Source organism: Mytilus trossulus, unplaced genomic scaffold (genome assembly GCF_036588685.1).
Source record: "Mytilus trossulus isolate FHL-02 unplaced genomic scaffold, PNRI_Mtr1.1.1.hap1 h1tg000234l__unscaffolded, whole genome shotgun sequence".
Classification (NCBI taxonomy): Eukaryota; Metazoa; Mollusca; class Bivalvia; order Mytilida; family Mytilidae; genus Mytilus; species Mytilus trossulus.
Window position 1 is genome coordinate 98,881 of NW_026963315.1, and position 16,536 is coordinate 115,416.

A 16,536-nucleotide genomic window follows, 5' to 3' on the forward strand; every position below is an offset into this window, starting at 1 on the left:
GAACTTTAAAATCACAAGTAAGTTAATATTTTTTTAAAGTACTAAAGATAAATAAGAAAAAAAAGTTGTCTTAAATTCTCCCTCGTCCTGTTCGTCCGAATTTAAAGTATTTAATCTCTATATTCAATAGGCTATAAACAAGACAAACACAGATATAGGATTAGTTGCTCGCAGTAACATCTTATTTTCTCTTGCGATACACTATTTTATTTTACTTTATTGTACATATTTCTTCGATTGAAACAATATATAATTTATACAAGACATATGACATTGTTCCTCTTTCGCATCGTTTCTTTTTCCTCGGCTAATAACTCCAACGCCTGTACGTACAATAAACATAGCAGCAACTGCATAACTTATATACCTATGTGACCAACTTCAATTCGACGCAACTGCGAGCACCTTCAATACTAAATAAACTCATCATAGATACCAGGACTAAATTATACATTTAAATGTCAAACTTTGTATAGTACCATTAAACCCCACCCGTAAAAACCGACAAAACTTTCTTCGTACCTTATGCACCTAACATCAAATTTATAATTTATAAATAGTACATACTGTTAAAAAACAAGTATCCGACCTAGTTATACTAGTTCCCATCCATAAATAATTACTACAAATAGGAAACGGGAAAAACCCTTGTTCAAACAAAATAAAATACATTTCTCATCTTCATTCAAGATAATTTCTATTTAAAACGTCAACAATAGTGTAGCGTATTGTATTTTGTTCAAGGTTCCCTGAACAAATGGTTAACATGAACGATTTTTGTAAAGTTAACGTTTTATTGTAATTTTACCGCCGTTAACACAGTTAACAATTGAATTTTAATTATGCGACCTTCATTTTAAATCAGACATTTTATTGTGCAGAACAACTTGACACGTTTTTAACACAATTGAAAAGGTACTTTACAGTAACTCTAGTTGACATGCATTGTATTTTGATCGTATACGTAACATGATGAAAAATACTATTTCATCTGTTTAAAGGCCTTAAATTTTAAAGCAACACCTGTAAACACAGTGTAGACACTATTCTGTACGCTATCCGGAAGTCGCGATTTTCGAAGCGAGAACATTTTGGATCACATTTGTTGGATATACTGAAATAAACGGTAAGGTGTTCATCAGTACATTGCTTAATGATTAATTCAGCTGACATCGATATTCAAAAATGGTTTATAATTAAATTCAGCACATTCATTATACGTATCTTTGTCTTAATCAAGAGATTTTCAAGTGTATCACTAAGGAAAATCAGTCGGTGAACATAAAAACAATATTTTTACCCCCTTAGTGTACAAATTAACGTAAAAACCAGACTTAATTACATGTAACTAGATAAAGTATATTTTAAGTGGTGGTAAAAGTTTCAGCCAGATCTTTGAAGCCAGAAATAAGAAAATTACACTTGTTTGAATTTCTCACTGTACGATCAGTCTCGCTTGTATATTTTGAAACTGTATGATTAGTCTTTATTTCACTGTATTCAAGTGGTGATTTTCAAGTTATTTACGATACATTAAAAGATGGCATTTTTTAAATAACACAAATGTATTTCAATAAATTCACATCCTGAAAACTTATCAAACATGTTTTAGCTTGATAGGGTGTACTCGACTTACTACATTAAGTTTAAGGATGTTTGAATGTTGCAAAAATAAGAGGAAGGTTTGTTGTTTATATAAGTTTCAGAAATGTCCTCCGTTTAACTTAAAATTGTACAAACACACAGATGTAATTGTTATATAAAACTGCATGTATTTACAAACATTCGAGGCCGCACTGTAGCCTATAATTGATCACAGTTCCTTCACTTTGTTTTGGATGTAGATCTGTCTCTTGCACACTGAATTGTACTCCACTTTGTAAAGCGGGTGTTTATAGTAATAATTAAGTCCGTCTTTCCGTTCGTTCGTTGGACCGGTACAACATGTTTCGCCGATTTTGTAAGCGCATCTCCTCATAAACCACTTAATATACATTGGGTTTTCCAGCCACAAATGACAATGTAAAACAATTCAAACGAGAAAATTAACGGCCTTATTTATATAGAAAAAGGGAATGTATTTCGAATTTTATTAAAAATCTTATATGGGGGTTCTTTATATAAGATACGGACTTGAACATTGCATTATATGGGGACACCCATCAGGTATTTCCAACACCTCCAAACCCAATTATTAAAGTTTTCTAAAATTGCTCCATTTTTAATCAATTAATGTAATATGGACCTTCCATTTCGAGTTGTTTTTGCCATAACCCCTATATTGGGCGTACCTACAAAATGTATTTTATATCCACAACTTCCTCCAGACACTTGTCATAACTTAATGAATCTTTTTCAGATTCCTTATCATTTAATTCAACTACATGTATGCACCACTTATTTTAATTTTTCGAAAATTTAGCAGTTTTCTATTTCCATGATAAAGACTTTTCCACTACCTTATTGGGTGGTACCCATTTATTATACGCAACTTTCAAAAACTTACCATATATTAATAAAACTTTCTCAGATTCTTTATTAAATGATGCCCCTGTTCACCTTTAATTTAGTTTTTTTGGTGGTTTACTTTTTTTCTCCAAAACATGGACTTTAGAAGTGGCGGGGTATAATTTCGTTAATTCTTTCCTCAATACCTCAAGTTTTTAAACAAAGCTTTATCTAATTTTTGTAATTTTAAAAGAGACAAGCTTGATTTATGTTATCATCAATTGGTCAACGGCGGACGGTGTAAATAGTCTTATAAAATGTAATAACTAAACAGATACCTGCAACGACACACTAAATATACAAAGTCCACAAGCGAATCATGTATTGCTTTTTAGGCATTTGATTTTAAATAAGAAAAATATAATTATTTTGCCGTCTACAAAAATCATCAGAAATATATATATTTGTATTGTCTAATGAGAGAAATTACACGTTATAGTTCCATGGATAGTTCATAATATCACATAGACACGTACATGTATATTCCTTCAAATTGCCGTTGTTATAAATAAGCTTTTTTTAGAGTCGGCAAAAATTAAAACCAATATCAATTGTATAGAAAATCCTAGAGGACCCATACAAGAACTCTTTGATGGGTCTGTAAGTGGCATGTTGCAGGACTAAATTTACCTATTCAACATACCATTGATTCCAATGGCATTTCAAATATTCCCTGCCCTTCATGCCAATTGAAGCTGGGGTTTCTTTACACTTGACATTGGTTTTAATTTCTATGTTTTTTTCTTCTTCAAAATCACGACTAGTCATACAGACAAAAACTCTGAAATCGCTTTTAGAATACAGTCAGTTTTAGACTGATCGTACAGTAATTTATTTTGGAATCCTCAAGGAAAACATATTTTTTATTTAAAATACGAACATTCTACTTAAATACGGTAAGAAGATTGAAACAGTATATATCTAACTGTAAACTGATGCAAATATTTGCAATAAAAGATTATTTGCTTTGCACTACGAGAGCAAAATTGTCCATCGATTTCACTTTTTTCTATGAAGTTGGTGTGATGCACACGTATATTTTATATTCCAATGCGTGATTTTGTTACAGTCACTCATATTTATGATGCTATACATACCTTGAAGATGTTCAAAGCACTTTATAGATATAGGAGTAAACAAATTGTGGCGTAATCAATTACATCTAAGATTTGATGGTCAGTTCTTAATCAGGTTAATGATCTTTCATCTTGTTTAATGTGACACTTAATACGATACATTAGTTGCACAGTTGAACTGCAATAGCATTTACAAGTTTATCCAAATAATCTGAGACCATTAATCAATGCCTTACATAAATTAAGAAAATTTTTATAGCTCGATCTTGTGAGAAACTTTATGTATTGGTCAGATATATTGGAGTAGTAGCTTGAAGTAACATGTTGTTTTATAGAGCTGGAATTTAGTAACGTTTTGTATTGGAAGTTATAATTGTGAACCTTCAAATATATTATATATATACATGTACTTTTATAAGATTAAGCATGTGAACATTAAGGAGACTTAGTTCAATTCTAACAGTGACTTTATGGTGGCATATATACAATTATAGCTAGTTCCCTATATTAACGGGCAAGATGAAGTTATCGTTCCCGAAATAATAACATGTAGTTCCAAAACACATGTACACACAAGAAAGCCCCGTTTTATCGGGTGGAGGTACCCGAGTTCACAATGTTGACTGGATTTATGATATACGCGAAATTGGAACGAATGTGCAAAGTTATGGCGTGTGCAGAAAGAAGAAACAATTTACGATTTCATTCAAGTGAGATTAGCGGAGCAATTCTGATCAAATTAGACAAGAGATTAAAATAGGATGACTTTGTTTGTGTCCTAATGTAATGAAGTGACTTGTTGTAAATATTTGTGAAACTTTTGTGTCAGTCATTTTGTTTCCTTGGTTTTATGGAAAAGCATTATCCTCGATTTTTGAAGAACATTAGAAGAACGCCTGTGAGAATTTTTGATGAATAGAAACCCGAGATGACTCTGAGATGTTACAACAGACTAGCAGTAACGTGTATATCGAAACTTTTGTGTTGGTAACAATGTATATTATGAACAACCCACTAAACACATAACGTTTAAAGAACGTTGTGGATTGGTTCCTGTAAGGTTATTTCGGACCTAAACGTTACACGAACGTTGTAAGAACGTTAAAATGAAACGTTACAAATCAACGTTCTAAGAACGTTTTGTTTTAACGTTGTGTGGAAGTTTCAGTTTGGTTATGTTACAAGTAATACGTTGTAGAAACGTTTAATATTAGTTACTTTTTAACGTTACTTTACTAACATTCTTAAAACGTTCGAATAATGTTCCTAAATTTTTTTGAAAAATTGATCTTTTAAAAAAAAAAAAAAATTATCAAATTAATAGAAAAAATGCAAGTAATATGTTTGCCGTCTTGCATGTTAATCAAACCTTTATTTTGCTTCAGAAAGTCTATGCTGAGAGTTTTTAAAACTAAAAGAACAACACTGTATTAAGAACAAAATAATTTCTTATTCCTTCAACATATAGATTGCTAGATTATTAAAAATTAAAATTCATTATTCTCATATGGCAATAAAGCTTTGAATTTGAATTAATTATTATAACTTTTTTCATTCAACTTTAATTTGTGAAACATGATTATCAATTATATACAAAATGATATTTGATACAGCCATTATGTTAATCTAGCATATTCTGATAAGGTTGACCTATAGAATAATATTGACCAGATGTTAGACAAATTTCAACAGATAGTTGCTATGGTAATTAAGGTTATAGGAAATCTAAGTGTAATGGGATAGTCACTTTTGAGACTATTTCCTGTCGTGTATTTGTAAGACAGCAGTAATAACAAAGAAAACAAAAGAGAAAATCGCATCATCTAAAGAGAAAGAAACATGTAAGTTGATTGTTACTTTAAAAATTCTTATATACGTATATGATTATGAATGACAAATAATACATTTATAACCCTTATCGATTGAAAAGTGTATTTTCGAATTTTCCTTGTTACATACTGTTTCAAAATGTTGTTTAATTATTTTTAGTTCATACAAATTTAAAAGAATTGGACAAAATGCACAATAAATACTTTTAAGTTAGTTACATATAGCAATCCTTAATGCCACATCAGATTCTAAGATTGCAAATATATATGCATAATTGAAATGTTAAATATTATAATACCGATAATGCTGTTGTATTTAGATTTGACTTCATATTTTTTTCACTAGAATTATTCATTTAGTTAGAACATTTTTTACATTGTTCTGTTTCCTGTATCCATATCTACCCTCAATTTTCCGGCTAAACTTAGCTAGCACAGACATGACAGAGAAGTCTAACAATCTAAATAAATGTTGGAAGATGTGGTATGAGTGCCTTATCCCTATGGAATCGCCTTGTATAGTCTAGTTTTAAAAAAGAGTCTTTTAGGATTTATTATTTTCAAAAGAAGTATACATTGAGTACTCATTTGTTCATTTCTTTTTTACAGGGGCAGTGAAATCGTTTTTATGAAGATTTGCTACACTGGATTAGAATTAAACAAAAGACGCGGATTCAGAAACAGTGCCAAATGAAAGTGTAGCAGAAAACAAAAGGAACACTCTTGTGAATACGACCCAATGTTAGATTACAAAACTATGAAATAAGTGCATTAACCTAATAAAGTGAAATTACAGAACTAGGAAGTACATGTAAGTGTATGAACCTGATGAAGTGAAATTACAGAATAAGGAAATAACTGTATGAACCTGATGAAGTGAAATTACAAACTAGGAAATAATTGTATGAATCTGATGAAGTGAATTACAGAACTAGGAAGTAATTGTATGAACATGGTGAAGTGAAACTATAGAACTAGGAAATAACTGTATAAAGTTTATAATAAACCTAATGTCAGAAGTGAATTACAGAACTAGGAAGTAATTGTATGAACATGGTGAAGTGAAACTATAGAACTAGGAAATAACTGTATAAAGTTTATAATAAACCTAATGTCAGAAGTGAATTACAGAACTAGGGAAATAACTGTATGAACCTGATGAAGTGAATTACATTTACAGAAATGAAACATCATGAATGTACTTTTTCATTCTAGATCTGATGTTGCAATGTGTATTTACATAACATAAAAGTTTTAAGAATTTGCTCCTTGTAAAATGAAATAAATTATGTATGGGTATTCATATTTTTGTATTAATTATTTAAGAAAAATAGGTAACATGGATGTGTTGATTTAATTCATTCAAATATGGGTACAATTCCTTATTGATTTTTATTTGCTAAAACGTCCATTGGCAAAATGTTCATGCATGTTCAGGAAGATGGAGAGAAAAACAACGTTGGGCCAATGAATGTAGATACGTTGGGCCATTGTTGTGCCAACATACAAATTTGGGACTAGGCTTAATTTGGGATCCACATTGGTAACACATGATTATATTTAGGTTCCAGATTGGTTACACAAGGTTCTATAAAGGTTCCAGGTTGGTTATACAAGGTTCTAACAAGGTTCTATTTTGGTTACACAAGGTTCTATAAAGGTTCCAGTTTGGTTACACAAGGTTACATTTAGGTTCCAGGTTGGTTTTCCATAACGTTATATTATAACGTTCTTACAACGTAACTGGTAGTCCACACTTTTACGTTCCAACAATGTTAAATCACAACGTTCTCACAACGGAACAGAAACGTTCCTGGAACATTTCCTGAAGGTTTTTGTGTTTTGTGGGAATGTAACTAACAGAGTTGACTGGCGTATCCGTCGATCCGAAACCGGCAAAGAATCGTTATAAATGACAAGTTCCTGATGAAAGATTCGAAGAAGTGGCTCCGTACGTTCAAACCGAAGAAGTCATGTGGACAATATTTTCATGTTTGTAAATAACTAAGTTTTCATAAATGTTTTTATCCATTCAGAATGTAGTATGCCTAGGTTTAGTATTTTATTGTATATTTTTTTTTGCATTTTATTTTGTATTACACATGTTTGATTAAGCTAGTTTTTAATCTCTTGTTATTACGAGAGTGGGCGTGTTGAGTGAAGTCGAAAGTAACCGAGAAGGGTTGCTTTTACTAGTAAGATGTACATGGGAGTGCCAATGAAGTTGAGTGACAGTGTTGGTCTATGGTGATACGGTCACATAGATGTGAAAAATGCAGCTAATTAGTGCTGATTTTCTTAATTTGGTGCCCACTGATAATGATTAGTTGATTATAATAGATGCTTTTAATTATTTTATCATTTTGTTTACGCTTGGATTAATGGTCAAAATTCGCGATTAGACCTTACCATAATGTATTTGAATAGATTAATAATTGTCAAACTTGTATTATATTATATTTTTATGATTTTTGTTTAGTGCCTCTTTTGTAGTTATAAATATCAAGAGTTTGAAGTTGAAAGGATAATTGTTAAATTTAGATTTTAAGAGTAATCTTTTTGCAAGTTTTCCACAACTATTCACGACGTAAATTGATAAATTACATGGTATAGCAATTATCATTATTTCTTTTTATTATTATTAGTTTAGATTTTTCAGTAGTTTTAGTTAAAAGAAAAAAAAAATTTAATGTTCACATTTCCTCCCCTTATCTTTGTACTTTGTGTAATATTTTTGGTATGATTTTTTTTAATTCGAGTGAAAACGAATTTTGTTTAGCGGGGAATGATGTGGCGTATTCAATTACATCTAAGATTTGATGGTCAGTTCTTAATCAGTTTAATGATCTTTCATCTTGTTTAATGTGACACTTTATACAATACATTAGTTGCACAGTTGAACTGCAATAGCATTTACAAGTTTATCCAAATAATCTAAGACCATTAATCAATGCCTTACATAAATTAAGAACATGTTTATAGCTTGATCTTGTGAGAAACTTTATGTATTGGTCAGATATATTGGAGTAGTAGCTTGAAGTAACATGTTGTTTTATAGAGCTGGAATTTAGTAAAGTTTTGTATTGGAAGTTATAATTGTGAACCTTCAAATATATTATATATATACATGTACTTTTATAAGATTAAGCATGTGAACATTAAGGAGACTTAGTTCAATTTTAACAGTGACTTTATGGTGGCATATATACAATTATAGCAATTTCCCTATATTAACGGGCAAGATGGAGTTATCGTTCCCGAAATAATAACATGTAGTTCCAAAACATATGCACACACAAGAAAGCCCCGTTATAAAATGATGAGAAAAAGCACCGTAAGCAAAACCGTTCTGTTAGCCAGTTGGAAATCCTCGCTTCGAAAATCGAGACTTCCGGATAGCGTACAGAATAGTATCTACACTGTGGTAAAACCATTATAATAAACACCAGTCCTACTTTGTTTTCAGTAAAAGTAAGTAAGTAAGTAAATAGTTTATGAAAGGGTCACATATTGATTGGCATAAATATAAGCAACATTATATAAATATATACACATTAAACAATCAATATCCAGCCATAAAAACGACTTATGAGACACAAAAAAGCTTAAAATTCTATAAAAAATTCAAATATATTCCGTAAAAAATATACAAGTCACAAAAAATTCACCATTACAATAAAAATAAAAAATCACTATATTCAATAAATATATATATATAAAAATTGTCGAAATCTTACTTTCCTGGTAAAATTAAAATAATAAAACTCTGAAGCTAGACTCCGTGTTGAAGACCATACCTTGACCTATAACGGTTTACTTTTATAAATTGTTATTTGGATAGAGAGTTGTCTCATTGGCACTCATGTCATATCTTCCTATATCTATAGACGATTTAACCTAATTATCTTTGGTACAACTGTGCGCCGTGGACTGACAATTCTGTATTAGCGACACTCATCAAGCTATTGTAGTAATTTCGATTCCAATGCAAATATTCTTTGATTTAAACTTCCATAACAAACGATTGAGAACAACGTTTTTGAAAGAAATGTATAAAACCAGAACATGTAAAAGTTACAAGTCTTATACATCCTACCAACTTGTGTGCATAAACTAAGTCGGGCTTTCTAGTCCCTGTGTTGCATGTAATTCCATGATTTTCTGAAGAGAAGACGACGTAGTATGATAATAAATGAAATCAAAATGTAATTTGATAATGAATACCATAAGCCTAAAAGCCTTCACCAATGTGCAAACCCAAAACTGTATAGTATAATAAGGGAACATAATGTGTATCATTTTTACAGAGGAGGTTGGTGAATGTCATGATCTTATGTACCAGCCTATATCTTTGGAAAATTCTTAGTATCCCTTGAAAGTAATTTTTACGATGCAATTTTATTTATTTAATTATTTTCGTTTACAGATCATAACAATTTGTCCAGCAATGAACATATTAATGCAGATGTGGATTTACAGAAAACTTCTTGTTAGATTTATGGCACAGTATTTTTATTTACTGAATGTTGCTGCTTCAGGTACATTACGGTTGTATACGCTTTCTAGATATTTGACTGTGTGATTTTAAAGCGTTTTAAATCTGAATGAATATTAACCAATGGGTGTATGCTCTCTGCTCAATATAATGAGAGTAAATACAAACTACTATGAATTAATTCCATTATACTCTTTGTTGCGTGAAAACAAAACGTGTTCCAAAATATTTGACGAGTCAAGAACTGATTACACATTTAGCTTTTAATTTATATAAATTCTGGTTTGAGCATAATCTGCAACGTTTCATAAATGATGTAAACCTGAAGGGATCAGTTAGGTTCTATAAATCTTGCATGGAATATAACGAAATACAAAACATAATAATTTAATCAAAAATGAAACATTTTATGATGCCATGCTCATAACTTTAAACGTATAATTATTTGTTTTAATTGAACAAAACATTTTTCTACTTTTTACAGCGGATGAGCTTGAGGGCATTCCGGAGTGTTGCTTTCGCCTAGATTTCCATAACGTAATATTCGTTTTGGTGTTTAATCGATCTATAAACATGATGAATACGTAGACATCATCAAATCATTAAATGCAAACGACAATGTAACATTCCTTTTTGCTTGTTATAAATCATTTTTTCAATGAATACTCCTCAAATACTTTTTAAAGAAGATAAATTAATTAATAATATTCAAATAATTTGTAATATGTATATACATGTAAATATAAGTGAAAAATCATTAATATTTATGCACACGCATGCAGAAGAATATCGCAAGAACTTTTCAATCTTAAGGAACGATAACTCTGCGTGGGTGATTAAACATTTTTTGCGGGAAAATACAAACGCCTACTCAAACCCATTCTATGAGAAAAATCGAATTATTACAGAAGAGAGACGTGTCCACCATGCACTTGCACTGAACTTATCAATATAGTAGAATAGAATGATATACAAATGCATGAAAATTATAAATACATGTAACTTTTTAATATACAAGTATTAATTATAATATATTACAATAAACCAGAGTATACTGATTTGTATCACTACACTATAATATTAGTCATTGCGATGAGGATGAATTCTCTGTCATTAATTTATCATCCACGCACGAACTTGACTTCCCGGATTTTTTTATATCTGTACTATTACCTCACTTTCAGGAATAGAGATGTGGTTTTTCTCTAAGACAAGTGCTTGTCGGACCATACACAAGAACTTGTGGTCAGCCGATGTTCATTACTTCAGTACTTTGATTAATTCTTCCCCAGCATGCTGGTCATGTTGAATTATATCCTAAATTTGAATTTTAATTATCCAGCGGAAGGAATTGGATGGAAGCTTCAAACAATTCCAGCAGTATTTGGTAGTGATGTAGTGTTAGAGTGTATACTTCCATCAAGTACATGCTGTGACAGATACACCAGGAGATGGCTAGGTGGGGGAAATCTGAATTTGCTGATAATGGATGGTATATCATCAAAACCAGACAAATACTCAGAAGAATTTACAAAGGAATCCCGTTCATCCAAATTAACAATACATAGTCTAGATTCAAAGGATGTAAATATACCGTATCAATGTACTTACGGGTTTTCAAAGGATGTCAAATTGCTCAATATGACAGACTACAATTTTGAAAGTAAGTGTCATGGTTTCTGTGAAACGTTTTATATATTTCCCGTCATTCATGCATTTATATAATACATTATTGTCCTTCTCATCACCTATATGACCCTGCTTAATCGCTCCATAATTTTCTTATCACGACTTTGAAACGAGAGCAGACATTATCAGCGACGTCGCAGTGTATGGAGAGAATGGTCTGTGTATATTTGCGTCCATTCGTTTATCATTTTGAAATATCAAAAACGAAAGAGACCGAGAAAGTATAAGCCACGCCATAATGATCAACCTTGCTTTCGTAAAGTGGTTAAGCTAACAGATGGAGTTATAATAGAAGTATAAACAGATAATCGTGTTTTCTTCGTAAGATATCATGAAATATTAGCCGGTCGTTACAACGTAGAGCTATAATCTCGTTCGCTGCGTTTATTCGCCAAAAAGGTTCACATTGTGGCTTCGCCGCGGTTAACAATGTTTTCTCTGGGTAACAATCTGCTCTATCACCCTCTCAGCTTTGTGATATTTATATATTTATTTTATTCATGTTTGCTTGTAAAAACACAATCACATAAACAAAGAGGAATGATCCAATTAAAAGTGAATAAAAGAATGACAAAACAACTGATCAGTAGTTAATATTTTAATCTGATTGATCAATGCATCAGATACAGTGGAGATCAGTTCTAAACTCTCATTAAATCTGTCAGAATCTGTATGGAGAACTGTTCTAGGACAGTACGTAGAACTGTCAGCCTGACACCTTTTGGTCAGTTCTAGGTTAGAACTGTTCTAGCTAGAACTGATTTGGTCAGTTCTACCTAGAATTGATTTGGACAGTTCTACCTAGAACTGATTTGGTTAGTTCTACCTATAACTGATTTGGACAGTTCTACCTAGAACTGGTCCTGACAGTTCTACCCTAGAACAGTTTTAGACAGTTCTACCTAGAACTGACCAAATCTTTGGTCAGTTCTACTTCTAGAACAGTTCTGCAGTTAGAATTGATTACATATTCTACGGCTAGAATTGATTTATAAATTCTACGGCTAGAATTGATTTATAAATTCTACGGCTAGAATTGATTTATAAATTCTACGGCTAGAATTGATTTATAAATCCTACGGCTAAATTTTTTTTATAAATTCTACGGTTAGAATTGATTTATAATTTTTAAGAACTCTTTGTCTAAATATAAAAGCTTCGGCAAAATAGCGATTGATATTATAATTTAAAGAGTTTTTCTATTTTGCCGGTTTTATTTCAAATTTTTCGTCGGCAAGAGAACATATGTTTTACCCCGCCATATTCTGCATGTATGTGACTGTTCCAAGTCAGGAGCCTGTTATTCAGTGATTTTCTTTTGTTGATGTGTTACATAAATTATTTGATTTTCTTTCATTTTTTTTTAACATAAATTAGGCCATTAATATCGGGGGGGGGGGGGGGGGGGGGTGTTCCTGCCCCAGGAAAAGGGGGGTCCAACTATATGTCCTCATTCAAATACATTGCAGGAATCCAGTTTAATTTTAGGCAAGGATGCCAATTATGTTGGAAAACATTAATGATTTCAAAATTGTATTTGCACTCAATTTATAGTACTACCATGTCCTCTTTTTATTTAAAATATTGAATCGTAAACAAATGTGATATCCGTTTACGAGTTGTTTTCATACCTCGGACGGACCTGTTATACAAAATCTTTTGACCGCATCAATTTAAACCTACCTTATTTACTCTTTCTTCCTGCAAATCTATATAGCTGCACAGTAATTCAGTTATAATTTTGGGTCAAGAGGGACTGTAATATACAAGTTACAGCAATATTGGAAAACAATGACCTCAACACTTTGTTCGCATGAATTTAAAGTGCCAGCATGTCCTCTTTTTATTCAAAGTATTGAATCGTAAACAAATATCAGTAGTTTTCATACTTCATAAAATTGAGAATAGAAATGGGGAATGTGTCAAAGACACAACAACCCGACCATAGAAAAAAACAACAGTAGAAGGTCACCAACAGGTCTTCAATGTAGCGAGAAATTCCTGCACCCGAAAGCGTCCTTCAGCTGGCCCCTAAACAAATATATACTAGTTCAGTGATAATGAACGCCATACTAATTTCCAAATTGTACACAAGAAACTAAAATTAAAATAATACAAGACTAACAAAGGCCAGAGGCTCCTGACTTGGGACAGGCGCAAAAATGCGGCGGGGTTAAACATGTTTGTGAGATCTCAACCCTCCCCTATACCTCTAGCCAATGTAGAAAAGTAAACGAATAACAATACATACATTAAAATTCAGTTCAAGAGAAGTCCGAGTCTGATGTCAGAAGATGTAACCAAAGAAAATAAACAAATTGACAATAATACATAAATAACAACAGATTACTAGCAGTTAACTGACATGCCAGCTCCAGACTTCAATTAAACTGACTGAAAGATTATGATTTCATCATATGTACATCAGGCACAATCTTTCCCGTTAGGGGTTTAGTATCATACCATCATAACATATATTAGAAGAACATAACCCGTGTCATGCCAACAGACCGAGTCGTGTAATAAAATCTTTTGACCGCATCAATCTAAACTGACCTTATTTGCTCTTTCTTTCTGCAAATCTATATAGCTGCACAGTAATTCAGTTATAATTTTAGGTCAAGAGGGACTGTAATATACAAGTTACAGCAGTATTGGAAAACAATGACCTCAAAATTTTGTTGCATGAATTTATAGTGCCAGCATATCCTCTTTTTATTCAAATTATTGAATCGTAAACAAATATCAGTAGTTTTCATACTTCAGACTGAGTCGTGTAATAAACTGACCGCATCAACCAAAACTGACCATATTTGCTTTTTTTTTATGCAAGTCTATATAGCTGCAGAGTATTTCAGTTATAATTTTAGGTCAAGAGGGATAGTCACTGTAGTATATAAATAACTGCAATATTGGAAATTAACGACCACAAAGAAAAATTCGCATCGATTGGGAGTGCCAACATTTCCTACTTTTTTTCTAAATATCGCATCAGAAACAAACATCAGTAGTTTTCATACCTCAGACTGACTCATGTAACAAAATAATCTGACAGCATCAACCAAAACTGACCATATATGACTGCATCAGCCAAAACTGACCATATTTGCTCTTTTTTATGTAACTCTTATAGTCGCATAGTAAATCTGTAATATTGTTATGTAAGGATGGATTGTATAATAAAAATGATAGAAATATTGGAACACAATGCTACCTAATTTCTTTTGTATCAATTTAGAGAGTCAGCGTGTCCTCTTTTTAATTAAAATATTGCATCATCAACAAATATCAGTAGTTTTCATAGTTAAGACTGACTGGTATAACAAAATTATTTGTCTGCATCAACTAAAACTGACCATATTTACACTTTATTATGTAAATTTTAATGTATAGATAATTATATCATTATATAGTTGCATAGTAAATCACTTATAAAATTGAGAAAGGAAATGGCGAATGTGTCAAACCGACAACAACCCGACCATAGAGCAGACAACAACCAATCACGATGGATTGTATAATTCAAATGACAGCATGTCCTTTTTATATTCAAAATATTGAATTGTTAACAAATTTCAGTAGTTTCGATATATCAGACTGAGTTGTTTTAATAACAACATTATTTGACCGCATCAACCAAAACTGAACATATATACTTTATCATGTAAATATATAGGGCCTCATTGTAAACCAATAATATTTCTATGTCAGGACTGATATTGCATGATAAAGATGACACCAAATTTTGTCAACATCGATTTTTTTTAACAGTGTGCATGCACCACATTTTTTTTTATGTTATTTCGAATAGACAGAAAAAAATATTAGTCATTTCTTATAATTTAATTCTAAATTCCATTTTAAACCTTGGCAAACCATGAAAAAACGTTGATGACGTTACGGTCACATGACTAACTTTTTTCTATGGGCTGATAACAAAATAACGTCAGCCAATCAGAAAACCTGTTACATCCAAAATTAACAGATTATTAAATAATAATTCGTCACAAAAAGTGACTTTTTAAGTCAGCATGGTCAGTAGTTCATGATGTTTTTTTTTTAAACAAAACTATTTAACGGCATCATCCAACACTCACATGACTGATTCATATAATTTATTTTAGAAAGAAAAGTACATGTATTAGAAGTTCTCTTCTTGGAATAATTTGAAGAAGGAAAATGATTGGTTTTGTTTGTAGCCTAACGTCCAGTGGCAAATGTTTTATTCATATTTAGATCGAGTATATTTTTCTGACGTTCCAGACTTCCAGATATTATTTATAATCGTTATGGATAAGTTTGGCTACGAGATAATGCAAATGTACATATTTTTTTTTACGTTTAACAACACTTTTTTCATTAATATCCCATAATTCATCCACTGTACAATTTTCGTTTGAACATTTGTCAAAACAGAATCTTAAATCATTGAATGTAAATCCAAGGCAAACAAGGTAAATTACGATTAAAATTCCATGAATTAAATGCAGAGTTATATTTAGGAAGAGACTGTTAAAAACGGGGAACGAAGACACGTAAACAATGATGTTTCATATGCAGTGTTATAAAAATATTTCTCCGATGAGTTGGATAACCTTCTATCCACTTCGATATTTGTACATGTAACTTTTGATCAGTAAAAAATAGAGAAAAAACTGCTATTATATATAGTAAAGTAATTGGAACTGATTTTTTCCTTCTAAATTCTAAAGTGCCCTTTCTGTATTGACGTCATTTAGAACTGTTCTACAGTCCTGACTGATTTAGTCAGTTCTGCTGACAGTTCTACGGTTAGAACTGATTTGGACAGTTCTACCTAGAACAGTTTTAGACAGTTCTACCCTAGAACTAATCTTGACAGTTCTATCTAGAACCGATCCTGACAGTTCTACCTAGAACTGATTTAGTCAGTTCTACATAGAACTGATTCTGACAGTTC

General features: G+C 31.5%; 1 protein-coding gene across 1 annotated transcript; it reads left to right on the forward strand.

The window, feature by feature from the left end:
- Window positions 1–823: 823 nt before the first annotated feature.
- On the forward strand, window positions 824–13,117 carry LOC134701221 (uncharacterized). Its single transcript, XM_063562353.1, has 4 exons — window positions 824–915; window positions 9,840–9,951; window positions 11,251–11,571; window positions 13,086–13,117. The coding sequence occupies exons 2-4, from the start codon at window positions 9,861–9,863 to the stop codon at window positions 13,115–13,117; spliced, it is 444 nt and encodes a 147-aa protein (XP_063418423.1). The 5' UTR covers window positions 824–915; window positions 9,840–9,860.
- The last annotated feature ends 3,419 nt before the right edge of the window (window positions 13,118–16,536 follow it).

Excerpts from the sequence above, each read along its gene's own strand:
- LOC134701221 (XM_063562353.1), top strand. The coding sequence starts at position 9,861 with ATGAACATATTAATGCAGATGTGGATTTACAGAAAACTTCTTGTTAGA. Across the intron at positions 9,952-11,250 it reads ACTGAATGTTGCTGCTTCAG|CGGAAGGAATTGGATGGAAG; the intron begins GTACATTACGGT and ends TTAATTATCCAG. Across the intron at positions 11,572-13,085 it reads GACAGACTACAATTTTGAAA|GCAAGGATGCCAATTATGTT; the intron begins GTAAGTGTCATG and ends GTTTAATTTTAG.